Below are 27,612 nucleotides of genomic sequence, written 5' to 3'. Positions count from 1 at the left end.
ACAACAAACTACTACACCTGTTGTTCCCGTTAGAAGGATCAAGTTTTCAACATCCGACAAAGTACTACACCTGTTGTTCCCGTCAGAAGGATCAAGTTCTCAACATCCGACAAACTACTACACCTGTTGTTCCCGGCAGAAGGATTAAGTTCTCTACATACAACAAACTACTACACCTGTTGTTCCCGTTAGAAGGATCAAGTTTTCAACATCCAACAAACTACTACACCTGTTGTTCCCGTCAGAAGGATTAAGTTCTCAACATCCGACAAACTACTACACCTGTTGTTCCCGTTAGAAGGATCAAGTTCTCAACATCCGACAAACTACTACAGCTGTTGTTCCCGTCAGAAGGATTAAGTTCTCTACATACAACACTCTACTACACCTGTTGTTCCCGTCAGAAGGATTAAGTTCTCTACATACAACACTCTACTACACCTGTTGTTCCCGTCAGAAGGATTAAGTTCTCTACATACAACACTCTACTACACCTGTTGTTCCCGGCAGAAGGATCACATTCTCTACATACAACACTCTACTACACCTGTTGTTCCCGGCAGAAGGATCAAGTTCTCTACATACAACACTCTACTACACCTGTTGTTCCCGGCAGAAGGATCACATTCTCTACTCCCAACACTCTACTTCACCTGTTGTTCCCGGCAGAAGGATCACATTCTCTACTCCCAACACTCTACTACACCTGTTGTTCCCGGCAGAAGGATCAAGTTCTCTACATACAACACTCTACTACACCTGTTGTTCCCGGCAGAAGGATCACATTCTCTACATACAACACTCTACTACACCTGTTGTTCCCGGCAGAAGGATCACATTCTCTTCCCCCAACACTCTACTACACCTGTTGTTCCCGGCAGAAGGATCATATTCTCTACTCCCAACAGTGCGAGTCACTGGAACATGTTCTCGAGTAGATGTTTCTTCTTGAAACCCTTTTTAACTTGAAACCCCTGTTGTATGCAGCCATTCACCAATCTTATTACACTGAAAGCAATCCGATATATAGAAACAAATAATTTAAAACAAAGTGTATATGATTTAGTGTCTCGTGGGATATATATTCATTCAACTGATTTCTCATTTTTCTGAGTAAGTGAATTGAATTTGGAGTTGAACGAGTCAGTGTTTGGTTTAAAATGTTACATTACGTTCTATCAAATCTACAGTATATCGCCGTCTATAAGGCGATCCCCCTGTACAAGCCTTCAAACCCAATGCAAATTTATATGACCCGTCTATAAAGCTAATCGGAATGAAGCACGTCACCAGCGCAAACACAATCTCTACATTTGCAATAAAAACGTGTTTGTCTTCAGCAGAAAAAAATGCATCGTATCCCTTCAGCGAATTCAGGGAAACGAACAGATATTAACAATTAAAATTGGTCAATACAAATTTAAAATTTGAGAAAAAACACACAAGACATGATGATTTACCGTTTAAATTGTTATTCATGTACATACATGTATAACCATTTAGCCCATATATACTCCCTTGGCTACCATGATTCAACACTGCAAGTTGGTTCATCTGCATCGTTCTCGTTCACCTAACGCGTGTTGTAAGTCATGCTGTCAAACTGGTAGACATGCATGTGTTGAGGACTTTGACTTGGACCATTATGTTTCCGTCTTCTTTAGTCGAACAGGTATTTGCCTGTGCATGTGTTTGTGACGGGTGCCACCGATGAGGCACCTTTTTCGCGAACACCTTGTATCATCACTATTTGATAGCGATTCGTGAACACAAGCTCGTGATATAGTCCTAATCGTTCAATGGACTGTTTAAATGGACTGATTTCTATGATGGTTATGATGGAACTTATATACAGTAAACTAAGGTTATAACGAACTCAAATGGACCACTAGTTTTAGTTGGTACTAACCTTTTGTTCGTTATAAGCATATATATAGCATATATCACGTGGTGATGCACGTTCGGAGAATACTGGAATATGATTGGTCAATCAAATATTCAAATATTAATTGATATATATTATTCAAGCAACTGTTTCAATGGTAGCAAATATTTGTGAATCTGATAAATCTAACTTCTTAATTCCGAGCGGTGGGCAGTTTTAAATCCATAGTTAATGAAGGTTACAAAATGACAAGATGTATTTCCTAGAATATGAGTCCCCAAATAGTTAAACAAAACAAACGGCGACCAGTGCCACGAAGAGAGGGTGACACATTACAGGGACACTAGAACAGCTTATAGTTCTTGCCTGCTGCTGTGCTACATGGCTTTAATGCCTGTATTTCTATTGTTTGAGAAAACACAACAACATTCTTTTCCGCAACGTGATCATCGACGATCCCTTAAATACAACCGGGAACCTGGCAGCAGCACGGGACCCGGCAATGCCATTTCAGGCGTAACCTTTGTTAACTTCAGTGTGTTCGTGTGAACAAAGTAGAAGGGAGTTACATTAACTGTGTTTTCATTTGTGTGGTATGCCATCCTTGTTTGGAAATCTCTCACCTTTCCACATGAAATCTCACTCTCATGTGTTCGCGTTCAAATTATATCTACAAGTCTCATATTAACTGCGTCTATACGTTAAAAACAATAGGGGTTTCGTGCTGTAGACAGTTGGTTTAGTTCTTAAAACGCCACCGTTTTCATTTTCGCGATATAATTAGTATCGAAGTGCACATTCGACGATAATCGGGATTTGTTTCAAAGATAAAGAAGTTCCGTCAAAGGGCACATTTAGCAGACCTTTAACGGAAGGATCCCATATCTCCAATATCGTGACGACAGATCAGCTAATAAAACGATGAATAAATTGGAGTATACGGTAACCAAAGCTGGTTTCAAACAACGTCACATACCTTAAAACACACCGAACGTATCTCCTTAATAAACGCATGGTTGTATTTGTGCGTCTTTGTTTAAAAAAACAACCTACATGCATGAACGTTGATGTATTGATAAATTTTGTGGATACTCACGCGTCTCCGGTTTTAAGCAGATATGTTTACTAAATACGTCCATAGATGTGAACACCTGTCCACAGTCCGTACACTCGAACAGGGACGCTAAATCCGTCAACGTCATCGCGATGTGAATAGGCATCAACGGCTTCAATCAACGTGAATCGTCACTCCCCCGACGAACGTAGATACAAAGTCTGTGCTACCTTTGTAAACTGGAAGCAAGTCGTTTCAAACAAGCTTTGTCTTTGTAGCATCCATTTCCGTTATTTGGCGCTAGAATCAGAAAGATGGGTTGTGGTAGTTCCAAGAAAACGTCTGCAGTAATAGTTTTCAACGATTTAGATGTAAATTTCTCACCCAAGAACATTCGTAAATTACATAATGTACGGATCCCTTCGGTGAGGCACATGACGGGACTGCAAGTGAGATGAGTCAGTTCCATCACATGGATGAACAGAAGACGCAGTTTCTAAGTCCATTTTCATCACGGCAGTGCTAAATTCAATTGTTCAATTGTCTCGTCAACAGCTAAAGTTATTGACATCCACGTTTCACGGAATATATTCTAACATCCGTCCAGGTGATTAAAGGTGGTGTGACCATGTTAGCCTTGAGGGTTGTACGTAACTGTTCTTGGTTGACAATACCGCTAGGGCGACTCCACCACGAGTTGGCAGCCTCTTAGTCAGGTAGTGGTGCACTGGTTGTTTGTCACGCTGTGTGAATGCGTGGACAGCTGGATGAACTATGACAATGGATTCTAATTACATGCTCATAGTCTGCCTTGTTAATATCCCCTTGTCGGTAGCGTAAACTGACAATTGCACCTTTTGTTGTTGTAGGAGACTGACCGACTGAGGTCTGGCTTGTTAATTACACAACTCGTGACAAAGGCCACAACCTAGCAATCTTGGCACCATGGTAATATTTACCATATGGTGACAGATCAGGTGTTATCCATACACATCCGAGAACTTATTATTAACATCCATTTCACAAGATGACTGTGTATGCCCCTGTATGTAAGTACAAGACGTTTTCACGAGTATTTATCCCAGTATCAGGTCCTTGTCGCTTCAAAAATCTGTCTTTGTTTTCCAGACCCCTGGTTGTAAGGTATTCAGTACCAATCTGACGTCTTCATATCAAAAACAGAAATAAAACATATGTGTAGATTGCAGCGACGCTTTTCGTGTATGTTATTTAACTGGTTCCAAAGTCCAATCTGTGTCATAAGCAATGTACACAACATTTCACTTTTCCATCGGTTTTCTCCTTCCCGTTGTCAGTGTCGATTTCACAATTTCCGTTTGTAAGATCCAATGTATGCATGACACAGTGCCGTATATTTCATTATGCATCCATCAGACACTTGGCTGACTGAATCATATTGGCCGGCAACATATTGGAATATATACCGATGGCCTAATGATATCCATATGCCACTAGAGGTGGCTAATACATCACAATAACAGCTACAGGACCCACTACCATATGGCGCGATATCTCTCCAGCCATCGTGGTAGTCTATTTGGGATATATAGACAGTGTATATTGTGTTGTATTCATGGCAAGTCAAGTAGTTGATTAATGTTTTCTCCATTTTTATCGGCGTTTGACCCCCTTCCCAGTACAGTTGAATCCGGTATGGAACACATCATATTAATAGTTAATCACCCAAACGAGAAACAAATACCATTAACATATATGTTAATACAGAATGTGTTTTTGTGCTACCTGAACACTAGCCAGCTCGTTATCTGCCAAGGGTATTCGTATTTTGATGATTACAGTTAAATATCTTTTGTGAATATTAATAACTGAGTTATCAATATTCATTTAAATTCACACACCCTGTTCCACTGCCATTATGCATTTAGCGCAAAGAAACTCGTCATGTGCTGTTCATTTCTCCCAAAATAGCGAGAGAATAATAGCCATATGAACGTAGGCCGAAGGGCATATCAATTCCTAGTACATTTGTCATTGGTAGGTGGCAGTCGAAGCCGATATATCCCTGAACCTGTCACCTACAGCAGCGGTTTCTCGTGGCAGACCATCGGAGGTGCACCAAGTTCCGTTTGAAAACTCCACACTCTAATGTCAAAACACGGTGTGTGATATCTGTTTCTGGAATTTACATCTTGGAACGTGCTAATGCACATATCCATCATATTGTACATCTCATGAACATAACAACCACGCATGTCCCCTTTACACACATCTATAATTAATATAAAAGAATAAATGTCCAAGACAATGTCCGGTGATGTTATGACGCCGCTAGACACCACCAAGTCTGTCGTCTGATCCTCAGCTCTCGATATATAGACAGAAAAATGAACCACACCGGACAGGGGAGCTTGTATTTATCAGTATAGCCGCCATTGTTGGCACAGGAAACACATTTCCCTCCCATCAAATAAAACGGATGTGAAGGGTATTCGAACAGCACGGAGTCCAAGTCCTGCTGTGCTATAACAAGGCATATCTTTTAAGCTGGAAATACCAATTGACAACCTTGTCCAAAACGATGTAAACCTCCATGAAACAGATTCCACGGTTACCACCAACCGACGAAAATTATGCATTAAATTCAAGAATGTATGAAAGCCGGGACGTGCTAATAATTTCTCCATCCAAAACACCACAGGTTCTGCCCCAACTAATCTGTGAAGCGAACTGATGTCTCAGCCTTTTACTGCCTTGTCTCCGGGTGGTGAAAAGTGTGAGGGCAGATCGCGATCTGCAGGGTAATTAGTGTTCGCAACATTCACAGGGAGCAGCGTATGGTGTTTCTGGTCACTAAAACCCCGATACCATTAGTTTGGATCGCCGTAAAACCTTGACCAACTCACCCAGGAGACCCACCGAGGACGACAAGCTGTTGCCATTATGCGCACTCACCTTGAACAGCATTGTTACTGGAGGTTAGCCGGTAACGCCCTGTGAGTGGTTCAGTCTCTTGGCCCCGTATCTAGACAACGTGCTTTGTTCTAATGACCTGTGTGCATGAATTCTGAGTAGGTCTTCCTCTGCTTTACGTCATGAGAGACACCGGGGACTTCATTTCTGAATACAATTTTCTCACAGATAACTAGTTGTCTATTGACCACCCATTGAGTTCACTGAGTTTCTGGGCTGATGTATGTGCATGTATGACAGACATGTTGTTGAACTACACTAAAAGCAATACAACTCTTTCATTGCTCATGCATTTTGGGGTGGTGGGGTAGCCTAGTGGTTAAAGCGTTCGCTCGTAACGCCGAAGCCCCGAGTGCGATTTCCCACATGAGTACAATGTGTGACCCATTTCTGGTGTCCACATTTGATATTGCTGGAATATTGCTAAAAGAGGCGTCAAACTATATTCACTCACTTTCAACCCATTCGGCAGTTTTGGCAGTCCAAGCCGAACCCTAATATCTCGAAGTTAGTGCAGGTCTGATCTAAGTCTAATGTTAGGTGTCTGAGACCTATTTTGATGCATCAAACAATGATTGCCCTGATAATTCGACATAAACAAAAGCCTCATACTCGATATCGATAATATCATGCTTTTCGTTTTAATTCTAAATACATGCTACTTTATGATTTTGAAATATAAAACCACCATTCATATATAATTGCATTCGTCTTCTGTGAGACCGCATCCGTGGTCTCGTGGTAGAGCGTGTGCCCGTGACGTTAAAAGATGGTACTTGTTGTTACCCTGCCTGGAGCTTGGTATTAAGGGGCTAAAACAATGACTGGTCGGCTCGGAGTCAGTATACTGTGTCTGAGTGAGACATTCATGTTAAACTGCGGTATGGTATCTCAGTGGGCTAGCACTACAAAACCGGCATTAGTCCGGACTAGTTGTCACACGCACACACGTGCATACACATCGCTATATAAGCGCAGCAATCTTGAACACGGCGCCTCATCTCACCTCTTGTGTCGTTAATGACTTGAAATTGGTGGGTTCAGATAAATTATTGTTTCATAATATTCCATAAGAATAAGGAGAACTAGAATGTATCATTTAACCCCAACACACCAACACCATTTGTCAGATGTTAACAACAACCTTAAAAATCTCCCAATCAAATTTTCTTACAGAAAAAGGTCAAGTTCTCTACACTTCAAAGAAGAGCCAGTTTATGTGTGTAGTTTATGTAGCATTTATCTACCTGTCCGTTTCTTGTTCGTAAGAACATTATGACAGAGTGTACGTCGGTACTTCCAGCACGATGAGCAGCTCAAGTATAGGACCTGGCAGCGCGCGAGGATCACGTGACGTCACACAGACGGCTGGCCATCCGCCATATATGATGGAGATGCTGATTGTGGACAAGAGTTGTTGTTGGGATAAACGGGCGTGTCAATGTCCCTATTGTCTCTGAAGACGTCTCAATGCCTTCAACTGTTACTTCACGCCGCCCGTTTGGCACTACATTCTCAAGTGCTGGTAACATTGCCGCATGAAGTGGCTGGGCGATGATGGTGGTCGTGAAAGTGTGGGTTGAGGAGATGTAGCGGGTATTAAGTTCAAAGGTAGATAACATCAAGCCTGAAGTATCCTTCCAGCGACGCTGATTGTACGGAAGCATAAACGTACTTAAATGTAGATATATAACAGTTAGTGGTTGCGGCTGGTGAGGGTCTATGTGCGGTGGTTGAAATGTGGAACTGCGGTACGTTGTGTTATTCATATATATATGTATCGGTAACGGTTGTTGTGGCTCTGTGTGTGATCGTGGCAGTAACAGTCTATGTGTGATGGTGGCAGTTACAGCCTATGTGTGTCATGGTGGCAGTTACAGCCTATGTGTGTCATGGTGGCAGTAACAGTCTATGTGTGATGGTGGCAGTTACAGCCTATGTGTGTCATGGTGGCAGTTACAGCCTATGTGTGTCATGGTGGCAGTAACAGTCTATGTGTGATGGTGGCAGTTACAGCCTATGTGTGTCATGGTGGCAGTTACAGCCTATGTGTGTCATGATGGCAGTAACAGTCTATGTGTGACGGTGGCAGTTACAGCCTATGTGTGATGGTGGCAGTTACAGCCTATGTGTGTCATGGTGGCAGTAACAGTCTATGTGTGATGTTGGCAGTTACAGCCTATGTGTGTCATGGTGGTAGTAACAGTCTATGTGTGATGGTGGCAGTAACAGTCTATGTGTGATCGTGGCAGTTACAGCCTATGTTTTATGGTGGCAGTTACAGTCTATGTGTGATGGTGGCAGTAACAGTCTATGTATGATGGTGGCAGTTACAGCCTATGTTTTATGTTGGCAGTTACAGTCTATGTGTGATGGTGGCAGTAACAGTCTATGTGTGATGGTGGCAGTAACAGTCTATGTGTGATGGTGGCAGTAACAGTCTATGTGTGTTGGTGGCAGTAACAGTCTATGTGTGATGGTGGCAGTAACAGTCTATGTGTGATGGTGGCAGTAACAGTCTGTGTATGATGGTGGCAGTAACAGTCTATGTATGATGGTGGCAGTAATAGTCTATGTGTGATGGTGGCAGTAACAGTCTATGTGTGATGGTGGCAGTAACGGCCTATGTATGATGGTGGCAGTAACAGTCTATGTGTGATGGTTGCAGTAACAGTCTATGTGTGATGGTGGCAGTAACAGTCTATGTGTGATGGTGGCAGTAACAGTCTATGTGTGATGGTGGCAGTAACAGTCTATGTGTGATGGTGGCAGTAACAGTCTATGTGTGATGGTTGCAGTAACAGTCTGTGTATGATGGTGGCAGTAACAGTCTATGTATGATGGTGGCAGTTACAGTCTATGTGTGATGGTGGCAGTAACAGTCTATGTGTGATGGTGGCAGTAACAGTCTATGTGTGATGGTGGCAGTAACAGTCTATGTGTGATGGTGGCAGTAACAGTCTAGGTATGATGGTGGCAGTTACAGCCTATGTTTTATGGTGGCAGTTACAGTCTATGTGTGATGGTGGCAGTAACAGTCTATGTGTGATGGTGGCAGTAACAGTCTATGTGTGATGGTGGCAGTAACAGTCTATGTGTGATGGTTGCGGTAACAGTCTATGTGTGATGGTGGCAGTAACAGTCTATGTGTGATGGTGGCAGTAACAGTCTATGTGTGATGGTGGCAGTAACAGTCTATGTGTGATGGTGGCAGTAACAGTCTATGTGTGATGGTGGCAGTAACAGTCTATGTGTGATGGTGGCAGTAACAGTCTATGTGTGATGGTGGCAGTGACAGTCTGTGTTTAATGGTGGCAGTAACAGTCTATGTGTGATGGTGGCAGTAACAGTCTATGTGTGATGGTGGCAGTAACAGTCTATGTGTGATGGTGGCAGTGACAGTCTGTGTGTGATGGTGGCAGTAACAGTCTATGTGTGATGGTGGCAGTAACAGCCTATGTATGATGGTGGTTATTGTGGATCGATGTATGATGGTGGTGGTAACAGTATGTGTGTGATTGTGGCAGTCACAGTTTATGCCTGATGGTAGCAGTAACAGTCTATGTGTGATGGTGGCAGTAACAGATTGTGTTTGATAGTGGCAGTAACAGTCTATATGTGTTGGTGCCATTAACGGTTGTTTAACTACTCAGACACATTATACTGACTCAGAGTTGACAAGCCCTTGGTTTATCCCCTCTACGTCGAGCGCCAGGCAGGGTAACAACAAGTACCATCTTCTACCGTATTTTAGTATGACGCTACACGATCGAACAAAACGCTTTTATATTGCCAAACGGAAAAAAAATTAACCATTCGTTTAACCTCCGGGTAGGTAACCTCGATTCCAATAGAAAATATATTATGATAATCTATATTATTATTGATTCTCTAAATAGATACAAAATGTGAAAAAAACATTTTTGTGACCCACGAAGAATTAAAGTCAGTAAATTCGACGAAAAATCCAAACCAAAAAGGACAAGTAACCTACAAATCAATTCCCCTAAATATCAACAGGTAACCATTGGTTCCAACAGATCCGTTCGTTAAAAAAGTTTGTTCCAAGAACACGATGAACTTGGTTATTAAAAGCATTAGACTACATGTCTGCTGATAACCACAAACTATCGCAGCCAGAGAGGACTCAGACAATCAATAAAGCATGCCAGATGCGGGATTGCGACAGTCAGGCAACAACACCGTGATTGTACGAACGTTTCCGAAACACGTTCATTGGCATGTCCTGCACAAATACAGAATGTCAACCAACATCTGGAAGATGGGATGGACTCGCGCAGTGTGCTCAGCGCAGATAATTATGATACATCAGAAGGTAGATATTTAATCCCACGTAGATCAAACAGTCCGGTTTACATGTCTAACATCTGGTTCTTTGCCGGAATAGAAAAATCCCCTCTCTGGAAGTCCAATATTATTGACATTCAGAACCAACATGATGACAGCGCCTATTGAGTCCCCGTCAGCTACCCTTTGTGCAGTGACGTATTGGTGTGGACCAACTTGGACACAAGGTGTTCTTCATGCAATCATCATGTACAAAGGCTCAATTATTGTCAGTTCACGGTAAAGTTTAACGTGTCAGATGCCTTGCCGGTTGTCGCCATCCTCCCACTCACTGTAACACGTAAGACTGCTTCTAAAAGATTTGATTTCGATTTCGACTTGTAATAACACTACAGCGTTATAGCTATATATAAGATAGCTACGCGATAAATAGCAAAGAACAATGAACTATGAGGCGTGGTTTATTGCACGATGACAAATTGTTCTATCATGACGTTCTGGAGATTCGTACTTGATGACGTCGTTGATGATGTAGCTGGGCAATGCAGATAAAGGCAATGGCCGAACGATTACATCCAAGTGAGCGAGATCTGACAATCAGTATTGGGAGAAAAAGTACAGGTAATCGCCGTGTGAACTTACACCTGTTCATAAATTGGACTTGTCCGACATTGCCGAGGTCGGATTGTATTCAGGGAATCATCATTATTTTAATACGGGTAAATATTTTTTAAACGTTGTTCATTTTATTGACATCCTAAAAGAGGTTGTACATAATGTTGGTATCTCATACAAGAAATAAACGACGCGTGGTCGTTGTTTATCGTAAAAACACGCTGCGCCCCGTGAGGTGTATTCTCCCTGCATTGCGTTTTATTGCGCGATAAACAGACACACACACTCCCACCTCCACCCCCTCGGCATAACGATGATAAATTTTAATAAATAGACCAAAAGATGATTTAACAGGTCATATATGTATCTTGTTGTTCAAATCTCTAATCGATGTCCGGTTGATGAAAAGCAGCATCATGTAAGGACAAGGAGGCGCGGAGGGGTAGCCTTGAAGTTATAGCAGCCACTCGTCACGCCGGTGACCCCAATTCGATTCACAACATTGATACAAGGTATCAGGTCCCACGTGGAATATTGACATAAGAAGTAACACCATACTCACTCACTCACCCACTCACATGAACGTTGAACTGTAGATCAGCTTTCCCAAGAGAAATATGTTTGATAGTGCCAGACCTTCTGCGATGAATCAACTCACATTAATGCATGAAAGACTGATAGTCCAGAATAGGTTAATCTTAACGTCAGTCAAAGATATTGTCAGTAAGTATATAATTGATATAAAAGGGGCGGTCGGGTAGCCTAGTGGTTAAAGCGTTCGCTCGTCACGTCGAAGACCCGGGTTCGATTCCCGACATGGATACAATGTGTGAAGCCCATTTCTGGTGTTCCCCGCTGTGATATCGCTAGAATATTGCTAAAAGCGGCGTAAAACCATACTCACTCACTCACTTATTGATATAAAGACAAAGAGAAACAATCTATCCTCATCAACAAACAGGCGGCTCGGTAGCCCAGTGGTGACAAAATTCGCTTGTCACACTGAAAGCCTAGGATCGACTCTCCACATGGGAGGAAAGTCCATTTCTGATTCCCTGGCCGTCAGAATGCTTGGATATGGCTACCAGTGACGAAACCCCTACGCAAACAGACAGACAAACACTCCTCGTCCTCAACACAGTTTCGTCACCTCAAATAATTGCCTCCACAATATGTCGCCGTAGAGTGGGCACTTTCCGTTCATGTTTGTCAAAAGAACCTACCAAAGTGGGGATCGAGTGCTTAATATGGTTGTCCTGGCTGTTCCGTGTACCCCGATTGTGGAATGTTTACTTATGCTATCAACTAGTTTCTCTAGTCCCGACTTAATTGTTCACAGCCAGCCTTGATGTTCCATGACTTTTGAATAATGCGTCGCAAAACAACATGCACGTGTCTTCATTTGTGTTTTAATCAGTTAGATAGTTCCAAACATTCTCCATAGAGCTGAAGTATGTTGTTATAGGCTCGCATTTGCTGCCAACGTATCATCATTTCAGTTTACTTTTTCAGTAAGAAAAAACTATTTTAATGTTTGCGATGCTAAGAACGAACAGCGCTATCCATAGAGAACTGAACGCGGTGATGTCGAGCATCTCCCGGTGCACCCAGATCAATACCACGTAATGAAAGACGCCCTCTATCGCCGGTAGAAATTGACATGCTCAGGCATTCATTTGTACCGAACACGGTGACTAAACTCCTGACACCGACACGGTCAACATTAGCTCTGGCACCTTCAGATGGAAGAACAACACTCAGGAATAGAGAGGGGCGAATGTCTGGTACGTGAAGCCCCGTTTACATACTTTTGATCTACACTCCCGACACCGACAACATTTTTCTCCGGCACCTTCAGATGGAGGAACAACACTCGGGAATAGAGAGGAGCAAATGTCTGGCACATGAAGCCCCGTTTACATACTTTCGATCTACACTCCCGACACTGACACGGTCAAGACAAGGTCCGGGACGTTCAGATTGATGAATAACACTCGGGAATAGAGAGGGAACAATGTCTGTCACGTGAAGCCATGTTTATATAAAGCCGATCTGTCGTATCAATTCAGTCAACATGATTTTACGGAAGCTAATCAAAAACATTATATTCAAGCTACTTATCAATTTAATATTAAGATAATTTGTTGAATTTAATAGATAATTAACTGTACAAAATGGTTAGATCCTAAAGACAAACCTAAACACGTTCCTTGTCTCCTGTCTCTTGAGAATGACTCAAGTGCCTGTGAATCTGATTTACACGTCTCATTTCAAAATATATTATACATTTTATCCATATTTGACTTAATGGCCAATGATATTCTTAACATGATTAGATTATGCGGATGATGTGTTTATATGGTGTAAAGGCCGTGAGACTATAGCTCATTTCATGTGTTTAGACCCTAAACGTGTTCAGATAGAACACACCAAATTAGTATTCAGTTTAGGATTTAAACACATTCTTAATCATGTTTAGACGTAAAACTGTCCTGGGCGTGTGTACATTCTAAACATTGTTTACACGGTCTATGTTTTTTAAGATTCATTTTTATAATGTGTTGAACGGATTAGCTTGAAATATTCGTCATACATTTTTAAAATACCTGTTGAATCGCTGTACGATCGTGTTACTGTTTGATAGACCCTATTCACAGGTCATTTCGAAATTTACTGAACTGTTTGTTAGCTTACTGACCAGGGCGTGCAAGGTCGGGGGTCGCAACTAGAAGCACATTTCGTAATATCCATCTACAGTTACTGCGATAACTGAATAGATGTAGTAACAGTGAGTTCGGTTTGTTGTTGAACAGTTCTTCAATTACACCTAGGCGTGCCATCTCAGCCGGGGGGGAAGCCGAAGTGATGCAGGTCTTACACGTTTACACTTTGGTGACACCAACAATGGTGATGACAAACCAAGACGCACGATCAGGATGGTCCCCTTGGACCATGTGACGCAACTCTGCACAGAGGAATGGCTAAGACTATTGGGCTATACGTGCCAGTTGCACGGATGAGGCGACCAGTTCCTGGACGCAGATTATACAAGGGTTGTACCCTTACATCTCGATATGGCGACACATGACCATATATGCGTCCATTATTCTCCCGGGAAGCATGTGGTCTGAGTGGATGTAGGTAAGGATGCCTTTTCAGACAAGAATAACAGTGAGATTATACGTCTCGAGCGAAATCAATGTCTTGTTCTATAGAAAAGAAGATTTGACCTTTGCTGATTATAAACCAGATAAAGCTTTAACTCCGAGACACGAATGACGTCTTCTTATCACTGAGACAACACTTGTGAAAGACAGCCATATTTGAACAATATTAGACAGACTCACAGCCTCGAGACTTCCTGTTAGTCCCTGAATACAAAGAATGACGACAACTTCCTACAAGTCGGAGCAGTCGTTAGGTTACAGGAGCGGGAGTGTGAGTGTGGCTTCAGTAGGAGCAGTCGTTAGGTTACAGGAGCAGGAGTGTGAGTGTGGCTTCAGTAGGAGCAGTCGTTAGGTTACAGGAGCGGAGTGTGAGTGTGGCTTCAGTAGGAGCAGTCGTTAGGTTACAGGAGCAGGAGTGTGAGTGTGGCTTCAGTAGGAGCAGTCGTTAGGTTACAGGAGCGGGAGTGTGGGTGTGGCTGCAGTAGGAGCAGTCATAGGTTACAGGAGCGGAGTGTGGGTGTGGCTTCAGTAGGAGCAGTCGTTAGGTTACAGGAGCGGAGTGTGAGTGTGGCTTCAGTAGGAGCAGTCATAGGTTACAGGAGCGGAGTGTGAGTGTGGCTTCAGTAGGAGCAGTCGTTAGGTTACAGGAGCGGGAGTGTGAGTGTGGCTTCAGTAGGAGCAGTCGTTAGGTTACAGGAGCGGAGTGTGAGTGTGGCTTCAGTAGGAGCAGTCGTTAGGTTACAGGAGCTGGGTGTGAGTGTGGCTTCAGTAGGAGCAGTCGTTAGGTTACAGGAGCGGAGTGTGAGTGTGGCTTCAGTAGGAGCAGTCGTTAGGTTACAGGAGCGGGAGTGTGAGTGTGGCTTCAGTAGGAGCAGTCGTTAGGTTACAGGAGCGGAGTGTGAGTGTGGCTTCAGTAGGAGCAGTCGTTAGGTTACAGGAGCGGAGTGTGAGTGTGGCTGCAGTAGGAGCAGTCGTTAGGTTACAGGAGCGGAGTGTGAGTGTGGCTTCAGTAGGAGCAGTCGTTAGGTTACAGGAGCTGGGTGTGAGTGTGGCTGCAGTAGGAGCAGTCGTTAGGTTACAGGAGCGGAGTGTGAGTGTGGCTTCAGTAGGAGCAGTCGTTAGGTTACAGGAGCAGGAGTGTGGGTGTGGCTTCAGTAGGAGCAGTCGTTAGGTTACAGGAGCAGGAGTGTGGGTGTGGCTTCAGTAGGAGCAGTCGTTAGGTTACAGGAGCGGAGTGTGAGTGTGGCTTCAGTAGGAGCAGTCGTTAGGTTACAGGAGCAGGAGTGTGGGTGTGGCTTCAGTAGGAGCAGTCGTTAGGTTACAGGAGCGGAGTGTGAGTGTGGCTTCAGTAGGAGCAGTCGTTAGGTTACAGGAGCAGGAGTGTGGGTGTGGCTTCAGTAGGAGCAGTCGTTAGGTTACAGGAGCAGGAGTGTGGGTGTGGCTTCAGTAGGAGCAGTCGTTAGGTTACAGGAGCGGAGTGTGAGTGTGGCTTCAGTAGGAGCAGTCGTTAGGTTACAGGAGCAGGAGTGTGGGTGTGGCTTCAGTAGGAGCAGTCGTTAGGTTACAGGAGCGGAGTGTGAGTGTGGCTTCAGTAGGAGCAGTCGTTAGGTTACAGGAGCGGAGTGTGGGTGTGGCTTCAGTAGGAGCAGTCGTTAGGTTACAGGAGCGGAGTGTGAGTGTGGCTTCAGTAGGAGCAGTCGTTAGGTTACAGGAGCAGGAGTGTGGGTGTGGCTTCAGTAGGAGCAGTCGTTAGGTTACAGGAGCGGAGTGTGAGTGTGGCTTCAGTAGGAGCAGTCGTTAGGTTACAGGAGCAGGAGTGTGGGTGTGGCTTCAGTAGGAGCAGTCGTTAGGTTACAGGAGCAGGAGTGTGGGTGTGGCTTCAGTAGGAGCAGTCGTTAGGTTACAGGAGCAGGAGTGTGAGTGTGGCTTCAGTAGGAGCAGTCGTTAGGTTACAGGAGCAGGAGTGTGGGTGTGGCTTCAGTAGGAGCAGTCGTTAGGTTACAGGAGCGGAGTGTGAGTGTGGCTTCAGTAGGAGCAGTCGTTAGGTTACAGGAGCGGAGTGTGGGTGTGGCTTCAGTAGGAGCAGTCGTTAGGTTACAGGAGCAGGAGTGTGGGTGTGGCTTCAGTAGGAGCAGTCGTTAGGTTACAGGAGCGGAGTGTGAGTGTGGCTTCAGTAGGAGCAGTCGTTAGGTTACAGGAGCGGGAGTGTGAGTGTGGCTTCAGTAGGAGCAGTCGTTAGGTTACAGGAGCGGAGTGTGGGTGTGGCTGCAGTAGGAGCAGTCGTTAGGTTACAGGAGCGGAGTGTGGGTGTGGCTTCAGTAGGAGCAGTCGTTAGGTTACAGGAGCGGAGTGTGAGTGTGGCTTCAGTAGGAGCAGTCGTTAGGTTACAGGAGCGGAGTGTGGGTGTGGCTTCAGTAGGAGCAGTCGTTAGGTTACAGGAGCGGAGTGTGGGTGTGGCTTCAGTAGGAGCAGTCGTTGGGTTACAGGAGCGGAGCGTCGATGTGGCTTACAGAGTTATAATTAGGCGATAATGGCTAAAGCGTTCGCTCAACACGCTGAAGGCCCGGGTTCAATTTTCCAAATTGGTAAAATGTCTGAAGCCCATTTCTGATGTAGCCCGCCGTGGTATTGCTGGTATATTTCTAAGAAAGACTTGAATCATTTTCAATCGAATCATGCGAATCTGAAATTCTGGCACACCAAAAGGACACAACCCTGCAAGCAAACTGTGTCTACTCAGTCTACTGGACCGCGCATGCGCTCTCTGAAGGGAAATCCACGAGCAATGATCCGGCACTTCCAAACCAACTATTGGGACGAATATGGGATTCGATCCCACGACCAGAGATTCCTTGACGAAATAGAGAAAAAAACTTTGAAATTGCCTTACACTACCGAATTCCTTGACTGTAGCACGGAAGTGTGACACATGTGCAAACAGAGAGAAGTTGACCGCACAAATATTGATACCTGGAGCAGTGTACATTTGACGCATCAGCTTATAATACCGTGGTAAAACACTACCGCTGTTGAATACAATTACCTTCCATCTCTGTCTCTTGAGGTTGGAAATAACGAACCAATGCGTCAAAGAATCACTGAAATTCTCTCATTAAAGTATATGGTTGTCAAACTCGCCTCATTATATTCCACTGCGACTGTGAACAATGTCAGTACCTATGTGTTTAACGTAACAGCGCGGGATGGGTTTCAACACGGGGCCACGCAGTATTTATTTTCGGAAAATATTATCCATTACGACCCCCGTTCTTATTAATAGTCACATCATGACCGTCTACTCTCTGAAAGTAGATGGTAGTAAACTTACCGAATTATGCTGTCGACAGTTACTTTCCGAAATGCTATAGATTTGGAACACACTTTCAACAACGACCCACGCTTACATGCACTGGTCGTTTCCAAACGCTCTGTGTTTGTCAATAAGAGAGGAACTTGCAACAGATCTACCAGAGGTAGCATTACACTGTCTGTTGGCGTTTCCGTGCGTGTTGGTACGACCTTTAGGGTATAATTGGGGCTGTAAAGACCCGTTATCGCTACTGCGAGAGTTTCTGCTGTAATAAATACCTCCCTCGGTTATACAGCAGACCAGGTCCTCAGTATTCAGTCCTTGTACGTGATGACATTCTAACTGGGGATCAGTAGCCGTAATGGCTGATCGAAGTGGATGATGCTTGAAAATTCACATCACTTGGCTGGGAGTAGGGTTTGTCGCCACTTTGAACAGTTATATCTCGGCGTGTGAGTGTGGGAGGAAAACCCTAAGTGATGCAGATCTTTGTTACTAGTGTCATTTGGAGCTGACTAATCAAGATATTATATCATGGACTAATCTAGGATTCGAACCCATGATAATAGGATCCTGGCACGCATAAGGGACGCAACTCTGCACGGCAAACTGGGGCGCCGTATATATAGACAACCAATAAGCCATGCCCACTCTGCGGCCGTGAACCGGTTTATTCATGTCTTACTACTAAAGGCAGATGATTTTGATGATGATGATGATGATGATGATGATGATGATGATGATGATGACTGGTTGGTCATTGTCGTGAATATGACTAAATGTCATTTTACTCGCAGGTATCTCAATAATCAAGCTATATCACGGCGTCATGTTAATAGTCTCTTCTTGACCGGACAAACCAATGGTTGAAAGCAACATTCCATCATGGTTGGAGGCGCGATCAACGGCGTGGCCCTTAATTTATTTAGACGCAGCTATTCGGTAAGAGTACACACAGCAGCAGATTTATCGGAACGGTATATGACGGTATCCGGGCCAACGCGTCTGATGCGGGGGTCAGTATCGAATATTTGGAATAGTGACGTACGTAGGTCTCGCTGACAACGGCAGTCGATCTGCCGGCTACTGTACAATCCCACGTGTGAAGCGGTACTATATTCAATGTGTTTTGCGTTGGGCTGGGACGAGTCTAAATTTACTACCCGGGTACCCGACCTTACTCGGATACCCGCTGTCGGTCTGAAGAGTTGGGTACAAAATGTCCAATTGGGAATTGTTTTACCACGTCCCTGGCATCAACAATTTAGATACCTGTGTAAAACAATACGATCATGCATCCACTGAAGTTGACTGAACTGTATCTTGACTCAAACATATAAACGTCAGAAGGAAAGTGTGTATAGTCAGAAGCAAAGTGTGTATAGTCAGAAGTAAAGTGTGTATAGTCAGAAGTAAAGTCTGTATAGTCAGAAGGAAAGTGTTTATAGTCAGAAGGAAAGTGTGTATAGTCAGAAGGAAAGTCTGTATAGTCAGAAGGAAAGTCTGTATAGTCAGAAGGAACGTGTGTATAGTCAGAAGGAAAGTCTGTATAGTCAGAAGGAACGTGTGTATAGTCGTCACAATTACGCAGAGACCGAGTTAACTTATTTGGTGTCTGGTTTGGAACGTATTGCAACAGCCATAGAACTGACACGTCCGTGTTCTGTCTGCGCTGAATTAGTTTGTAATGTATATCACGAAGCCTGCTATACACCGATAGTTGGTAAACGTCATTACCTCAGCCGGTCTTCAAGCGGCTGATCAAACTGGTCGTTGATTGCATGTCGAGTGTAGTCAAAACTTCCTGTCTGCAAGACGTATTCCTGCCGTTTGTCCGTTGTCTGTCTTCGGTCTGTTCGATGTCTGTCCAATTTGTCCGTTGTCTGTCGTCTGTCTGTTCGTTGTCTATCCACTGTCTGTCCGTTGTCTTTCTTCTGTCTGTCTGTCTTCAGTTTAAATGTCTGCACTCACACTGAGATCATGTCAGGAAGTGGTCACAGTAAGCGTCCACTGAAGGAAAATTAAGTTATCGAGCATAAGCATCAACAGTGAGCACGCCAATGCTATTTTACGCCGCTTCAGCAATATGCACCTGTGTGAGGTCGATTAGTGAAAAGTCAAATCGGAGACAAATGCTTCGGGATAATACAGATAGATGCGATGGATGGACATTGAGAAACGCTGGCTAAACACTGAAACATTTCGTAACGTTCAGACGTGAAACAGTTACAGGTCTACCAATGAAAACAACCAAACTATTGGATATGTACACACTTTCAATAGAACCAGCCACACAATTTCCAAACAAGACACAATCCCCATTAAATGTGCATCGAAATGATAAAACCCCGCCGCATTTACAATGGAACCAAGCACAGTAAATCACAGTATTCGGTTTGTTGCGGTCTCCAATGAAAATATGACAGGTTGTTATCATTACGTTGCAAACTTTATCATGATTGTGTCTTGTTTGTAATTTGTGTGGCCATTTCTATTAAAAGTGTGCGGTGCTCCATATTTTGGTAGCTCGTTTCCATTAGTAGGCCTGAGTTTAATCACTTATTAGTTCAACATTTCCAATGTTATTGTTAAAGAATGCTACCCAGCAGAAACGTCCAACCACCTGGCGGTTATCCAATCCTTAATATTGGGTGTTCATACATTAGACAAGGAAGTCATTATTTGGTCAATTCAATTTGTGCGTGAAATGGTTTCACAGTTGTATGTCAATATTAGATTACACACATCAAGATCCCCTACGTGTCTCGTTTCACATTTGTTCCCTTACGATTAATAGCACACGGTTTTAAAAGCTTGAACATGTTTCCATCAAGGAAGTACTCGTCTGTCAAATCATGGATTCAGTTATCGGTAAACATGTAGGCCTTCTCTTTTGAACGAAGCTCGTGTCATAATCTGACGTGAAGGTGGTCAAAACCTAGGTGTAGATGATCCCCAGCATAAACCGACGGCAGAGAAAGACAGCAACAGGAAGTGACGTCAACAACTTAGCAGGGTTTACGGAGCAATTTTCAAGTCATATCAGGACAGAGGGCATGAGGAATGGCTACACGTGTGTGATAGGGCTGATTGGCAATGTGTCGTGATGCCTACACTGACATACAGTTGCGCAGAGCGCAGTGATGCCTACACTGTGAACACACGCGTGGTAGACCCTCAGAAAGCTGATGTTCCACTGAACAATAAATCTTGCCTAATGCTAAACTAGGGGTGCGTGTGGCGTGTGCTGTGGGGTATAGCGTTTTGTTTGGGATAAAGGTTGTGGGAGTATACGTAGTTGTAAGGAGAACATGGTAGTTTCCCGTTAGATCTGCTACAGATAAAAGCGATACTGTGTGGTTAAGATTATGGTTTTGGACAAACTGTACTCCATCATCTCATGCCTGACGGAGGAGTAGACAGAATGGGGCATGGGTGATCAGGTTCTGTGACAAGGCTCGTTGTGTGTCATCATGATCCATGGGTCTTGGTTGTGTTACTGCGGCATTGTGGGGCCTGTCTTCTATATTCTTGTGAACTGCCCTATACCGCAGACAACAACCAAGCCGTTGTTTCACTACTGCCATTCTATTTTTCAAAGCTCTAGACAAGGGTAGATAATTCTGAAGTCTTTGTTTTAAACCACCAGAAATAAGATATAACACGCTTTTCAATTTGTGCAATTTACATTGAAATTTATTACGTTACACTACACTGGATTGCCGCACCCACCATGGCTGGAATTTCGCTGACAAAGACGTTACAAGCATAGTTCATTTTCAATGCCAGATATAATCTTCTTGTCTGAATCCCTGGCATTGCCTACAGGTCCAACTTGATCATCAAAAGGAACATACCTGATAAATGTACAAGAGCCTTCACGAAAGTCATATTGATAAGCATGAGGGTGAGTGGGTGAGTATTTTTAGGTTTAACGCCGTTTTTAACAGTTTTCAAATTATATCACTGCGGGTCAGCTAAATGTGGGAGGAAAGCCCGCAGTGATGCAGGTCTCAGATGTTTACCACTTCCGTGAAACCCACGAGCACGGGTATGGGATACGCATGTGTATGGTGCATGTGGGATAACTGTTTTTCATGTCTTGGCAAAAACCTCATTTGTGCTCGAATAAAACCTTTACAATCATATCATTGGACACATGCCAAAGCGTCTGACACAAAGCGACCGGAGACCAAAGTAAAGCAACACAATCATCTGATATATGCCCGAAAGCAGTGTCTCGGTGTGGTACCATCGTGGTACTATCGTTTTCTAACATGCAATTGTAAATCCTTACCACTGAACATGTTCCGCAAGTTGTTTTTCACGAGACAGTCTCATTATATTTCTTCCACGTGGGAGTAGTAACTGTTTACTTATCTCATCTAAGGTCTGCATCTGATACACTCTGTATTACATCATCGTGGGTCTACTATCAACGTGGGTCTCCGCGCGGAGGTCACTTATTGCTCCATCACTGCCACACAGGTATCTGTTCCTGGAATTGTAGGCTGGTCTAAGAATTAACGGTATTCAGAGATGTACATCCGAGGTCTCTAAGCGACGGTTAAATGTTGAAGACAAACTTCCCAGACTGACTGATATTCCTGATACCGAGAAGTTTCAGCAACTGGTAGATTGTGCTGTCTTGCACATTTCATCGGTGTACAAATGTACTTATACGATATATACATCTTTCATTGATGTGATGCATTGACGTCTGGATTAACGAGATTAATCACTCAACATATTTGAACGTAATTCATTGTCTATTGCTTTCTATAGTAAGCATTCACTTGGCACATGGTCAACAGTACATGTGGTTATTTCATTGCAGATGACATCGATAATTGGTACTGCGTCTACCTCTTGCTTGTGTCTGTGTGTATTTTCTGAAAAAAAGGTAGAGCTTCCAAGATTTGCTATGATATGCCGACCCCATGCACGAACACCGGAATAATTGAGAGAATCAAGTTTAACATGGCTTGAAACATTGCAGCCATATCACATATGGTCAGAGTTCAAGGAACGCCCAAGGAACGCTCAAGGAACACCCAAGGAAGTGGCAATGGTCTTAGTTTTTTACCACCTTGTTGAAAGCCACGAGCAAGGGAATTGTGTTGACAGAGCACGGATCATAATCGTTATAATTTGGGATTCGAACCCTCTACCAGAGGTAACTGGCACGGTTGAGAGTAGCAAGTAAATTGTAGCGTCTTAGACCCCTGGCAAGCAATACCTCCACCCCAGCAAAAGATTACAATTCTATCTTTCCTCTGGACCGTCAGAAACTGTACAAGTAAGTTAAATATTCACCACCAGTGACCACAATGACCGAGCAGGAAAGTATAATTACATGTCTCGGTGAGAGATGGACGTCGTATGACCTCTGGTCACCGTCTGCGATAAACATCAGTTAATATACCCAATAAGCATACAGCATCAGATGAATCACAGACGGGTGAGAGCAAGCTGAATTCTGAGATCGCCAATCATAAATACTAAATATGGGCAGTAGAACTGGGGAGGCGTTATATTCATCTAGTCTCGGCGGAATGAGAGGGACCAGTTTACGATTGAAGGGCAACCAGGAAGCAAAGTGGAGCGCGTTATCCAAATCATGACACAACATCACGTCTACCGTATTTACCATAATACAGTCAGTGTTATTACAGTAATTCATGTTAACAGTTTTCTGTGAAATAACATACATACAAAGTAAGTGTGAATGATATTGAAACTACATTTGAACCCCGATAATCGGGAACCCATCTATGTGATTGCTGATATGCACCGCAGCTCGCTCGCCATGCCATGGGTGCAAATACGTACACTTTCACTCATCGTGTGTATGTCATCCATGCATCTCGCTCGCCATGCCATGGGTGCAAATACGTACACTTTCACTCATCGTGTGTATGTCATCCATGCATCTCGCTCGCCATGCCATGGGTGCAAATACGTACACTTTCACTCATCGTGTGTATGTCATCCATGCATCTCGCTCGCCATGCCATGGGTGCAAATACGTACACTTTCACTCATCGTGTGTATGTCATCCATGTATCTCGCTCGCCATGCCATGGGTGCAAATACGTACACTTTCACTCATCGTGTGTATGTCATCCATGCATCTCGCTCGCCATGCCATGGGTGCAAATACGTACACTTTCACTCATCGTGTGTATGTCATCCACGCATCTCGCGTGACCTTCAACTGTGTCATCGTTTCTTTAAAATGGATACTTGGTTTTCATGAGGTGACATAGGCGTTGAAGAGATCTAAATAGTGGTACTCGTACATGCTAGCCCTGATGTACTCTGTAAGGGGGGCAACTACCACCAAACAATATTCCATAATTAAGAAGGATGCAGCATCCACAAAGTAAATCACACCACCAAAAACAATATAATCTCGTTCTCGTCATCACTCGGCTTGGCATGGACATCCCCAGCCCATGTATAGGGGCACTATCTGGCGCCCTCTTGAATCAGTGATACATGAGGTCCTTCATCACGACGAATGACTCCCCTGAGAATATACAGACAGAGATCATGTTTTGTTTGTTTGTTGTTTAACGCCGCACTCAGCAATATTCCAGCTGGTCTGTACATAATTGAGTCTGGACCAGACAATCAAGTGATTGATATCACGAGCATCGATCCACGCAATTGGGATCGATGACATGCACCAACCAAGTCAGCGAGCCTAACCCCCCGATCCCGTTAGTCACCTTTCACTACAAGCATGGGCTGATGCATATGAAGATATATTCTAACCCGGATCTTCACGGATCCAGGGACTATGTAACCTTCTGGTGGAATGTCGTTAAAATAGTTTACCAGTGCGCTACACCCCCCAGTTCACATGATGGCCAACATCGGGGACTTGTCGCAGAGGCACAGCTATGTTAGTTAACATGCAAGACGAGAACATGTCACGCTGTTGTCTATAACCCGCATTAATAATAAGTTTGCGTATTTATGCGTATTTATGTTTACCCACTGATCTGCAATTAACATGATAACGACATGTCACAACTCTCGCCGTCGTATCTGAGTAATGGTGTTATCTCTAAATGATAAATTCGTGGCAAAGTTACATACGACTCAAACAGATTCCGCATCGTGTGATGATAATGGGATAATTTGGGCGATTTATTACACTAACAGTGTGTTACAAGACAGGCCTTTGATACAAATGGAATATATTGAATTAAATAAATGCAGATATGTGATATTTCAGATGAGTTTTGTTTTCTTTAGTCGGGAGATCAAGGGCAATTTCTAAATGTATCATATGCGTGTCGGGTGATACGAGGTTGGCGATCTAACGAGTCCATTTAATGAGAGGTATATCTGTTTTCATCGAGTTATAGCGATTTTGCCGTCAATATTCTTCACATACGTTCAGCAACCAACCCCCCAAAATAATTATTGATTCAAATAAAAACAATAAACTTGAGTCAGCATTATAAACTTTTACAAATGAATCAAATGGCAAATCTAAAAATTCATTCTGTGAATTAGATTTGGCTGTTGTTGTCGAGAAATCCTCTGTCGAGCCATTTGTACAAGATCAAATGTTAACATTGTCTCCTACAGAGATATCGATAATGTTAAGTAAACATTGTGCAACAGAAATATTGATGTTAACAATGTGCTCCAGGGATATCGATAATGTAAACTTTGTCCTTCGGAAATATCGATATTGTTAACCTTGTGCCACAGATATATCGCTACTGTTAACATTGTGCTACAGAGATCTCGATAATGTTAACACTGTGCTACAGAGATATCAATAACGTAAACATTGTGTCATAGATATATTGAGCTTGTTAACATTTATGCTTCAGTTAGGTGGGAAAATGGCGTCTCTCTGACAGTAAGATGACCTTACGAAACCCACTCTGGTCAAAATAGTTTATCTCTTTTATCTAAATTCGTAAAGCAGAAAATCCAAAGCTATTCGTGTGGTTGCCAATGCACGTTGGTTTATATGCACTCTTCTGAAATAACTCACTTCTCATTTTGGCATTTTCGCCAAATAAGTTCCGACTAACGCTGTGCCCCAGCGTCAGACTCTTTAACTGCGAAGCGAAGCGAAACAAATATAGGCAGTTTTATAAACAGGCGCGGTTCGTAGAAAAAAGTACCTTTGACATTTTTCCAATTACTGATGAATGATTGCCGATATCTGTGGATGGGTATATGGCGTGTTGGTCTAACTCATGTCTAGAGTTCACAACAAAATAGATCAATGGTTATATTTCCATTCATGTACATATGCGCTTTTATGTTCCTCTGGTGGTTTTCTGTATGTGGGTTAGCTGTGTTTAACATTTACAGTCTCGGTGTCGTTGTTTTAGTTACACAAAGGCATTGCGTCACTTCTTACGTACATTTCGTATTATGCTGAAAAGACTTCTTCAAAAAGCAGCCTAAAACCAAAAGGACTCACTCATTCATCTTCATCGCATACTGTATAAACAGAATCTTCATATGGTAGGAACCGCCTCCGTGGTCTAGTGGTAAAGCGTCCGCCTGGAGAAGGGAAGGTCCGGGTTCGATCTCCGGCCGCGTCATACCAAAAAACGTTAAAAGATGGTACTTGTTGTTACCTTGCCCTGGGCTCGGCATTAAGGGGCTGAAACAAGGACTGGTCGGCTCGGGGTCATTGTACTGTGTCTGAGTGGGGTATTCATGTTAAACTGAAGCTTGGTTTGTCAGTGGGCTAGCGCTATAAAATGCGCATTAGTCCGGACCAGTAGAAGCAATAATTCTGAATGCAACGAGAAACCCCATTTCACTTCACCACCTTTATATGGTAGATTCGCATCTCAACATAAATAATATTAATAATAATAATACACGTGCATTACTTATATCAACGTGCATATGCTAACGTTGTTTTGAGTTAAACATGTATATGAGTACTAACAATATGCCTGAATACTCAAGTGTTTCGTATTGAGCGGTGTATGTGACATATGCATGCATACATGTACAAAAAGGGCACTCTGACAGTGAGTTCGTATTTTTTTCCAACACATGTAAATTGAACTGTCATCCCACATTTCGCATCGTGTTTCATTCTGCTGTTGGGACTGACTGAGAGATATATGTTCATCCCCGAGACATTTAAAACACGGGTATTGATTGCTTACCAGAAGAACGGAATAATCATATCACTGAAGTACACATGCAACTGGTAGCGTCACACGCGGAGCGTGGCATCAATACTTCAGGAAACGAGCTGGCTCAGTTCGAGAATAGAAAGAGGGCTTTTATATATCCTACCGAGGTCGACTCTAGTCCACAACACTGGAATTCGATTATGACAAACCGACTTCGAAGAGACCTGGATTTATTCCCGTGCGCTATCAATAACGAGGTGGCGCCGGGGAATTGGGAGGGAAGGGTCAGTATCAAGACATGCCTCGCTGGACCCGGGGAGAGATTAACAAGTGCCCCGGTCTCTTGTGACATGTGGGGCATGCATTTGCCCACAGCACGCTGGTGAAGCTGTTTTGTTGCAATACAAACACATCATTCAGTCTGATCTGTTTTACGTTTACCTGTATGAAATGTACTTCATTGTAGATGATTCAAATTCGACCCGTTTTCTGTTTACCTATACGAAAGTGTGCTTTGCTGTAGATGTTTCAATCTGACTCGTTTGATAAATGTACCTGTATGGAAAACATGTTTCATTGCACATGTTTCGATCTGAACCATTTCACATTTACCTATACGAAAATGTGTTTCATTGTATATGATTTAATAGGAACATATCATATATGTACCGATACGAATAAGTACTCCATCCTATATGGTTCAATTTGAACCGTTTGCTACATTAATCTGTACGAGAAGGTGTTTCATGTTACACATGTATGATTCAATTTGAACCGTGTTTTACAATAACAATATAATTATCTGTAAGAATAAATGTTTCATTGTGTAATTGCCCTCTTAGATTATATAGGTACAGTGTATATATATGGTACACCGTCATACGGATACCATGTTAAGCATTGGGAGTTTTCATGTACCTCTAACGTGTAAACCTAGGCTGGAGAGCAGCATGGGTGACCAAAGGTGTCTCTCGGCTGGGCTTCAGCTACACGTACTTGTTCTTGACCCTCGGAAATAACAGATTTCACTGTATATAACAGATGATGTACAACAGGTTCTTTACATCCACGTGCTCAACGACACAAGATGCGTGACATTGGGGTATGATGTCGCCTGGCTCCCCGTGTACTGGGTTAGTGTGGACCTGATATGTACAACAGATGGCATGTATTGTTATGGACAT

At 43.3% G+C, this 27,612-nt stretch overlaps 1 protein-coding gene across 6 annotated transcripts in view; it reads right to left on the bottom strand.

Annotated features, from left to right (window-relative positions):
* Nucleotides 1-27,612, bottom strand: part of LOC124138947 (short transient receptor potential channel 3-like) — a 224,263-nt gene that overhangs the window by 68,886 nt on the left and 127,765 nt on the right. For 4 of the 6 annotated variants that reach the window (XM_046505865.2, XM_046505866.2, XM_046505867.2 and 1 more), the window contains exon 1: nucleotides 2,982-4,209. The exons of the other annotated variants lie outside the window; for them this stretch is intronic. In XM_046505865.2, coding sequence (XP_046361821.2) covers nucleotides 2,982-3,105 — 124 coding nt within the window. In that variant the 5' untranslated portion in view covers nucleotides 3,106-4,209. Of the gene's footprint in view, nucleotides 1-2,981; nucleotides 4,210-27,612 lie in introns of those variants that run through there. 6 annotated transcript variants of the gene reach the window in all.

The sequence above is a fragment of the Haliotis rufescens genome, unplaced genomic scaffold, assembly GCF_023055435.1.
Source record: "Haliotis rufescens isolate VD_foot unplaced genomic scaffold, xgHalRufe1.0.p SCAF_19, whole genome shotgun sequence".
Classification (NCBI taxonomy): Eukaryota; Metazoa; Mollusca; class Gastropoda; order Lepetellida; family Haliotidae; genus Haliotis; species Haliotis rufescens.
Note: the sequence above shows the minus strand (reverse complement) of the source record. Positions and strands in the feature narration are given on the sequence as shown.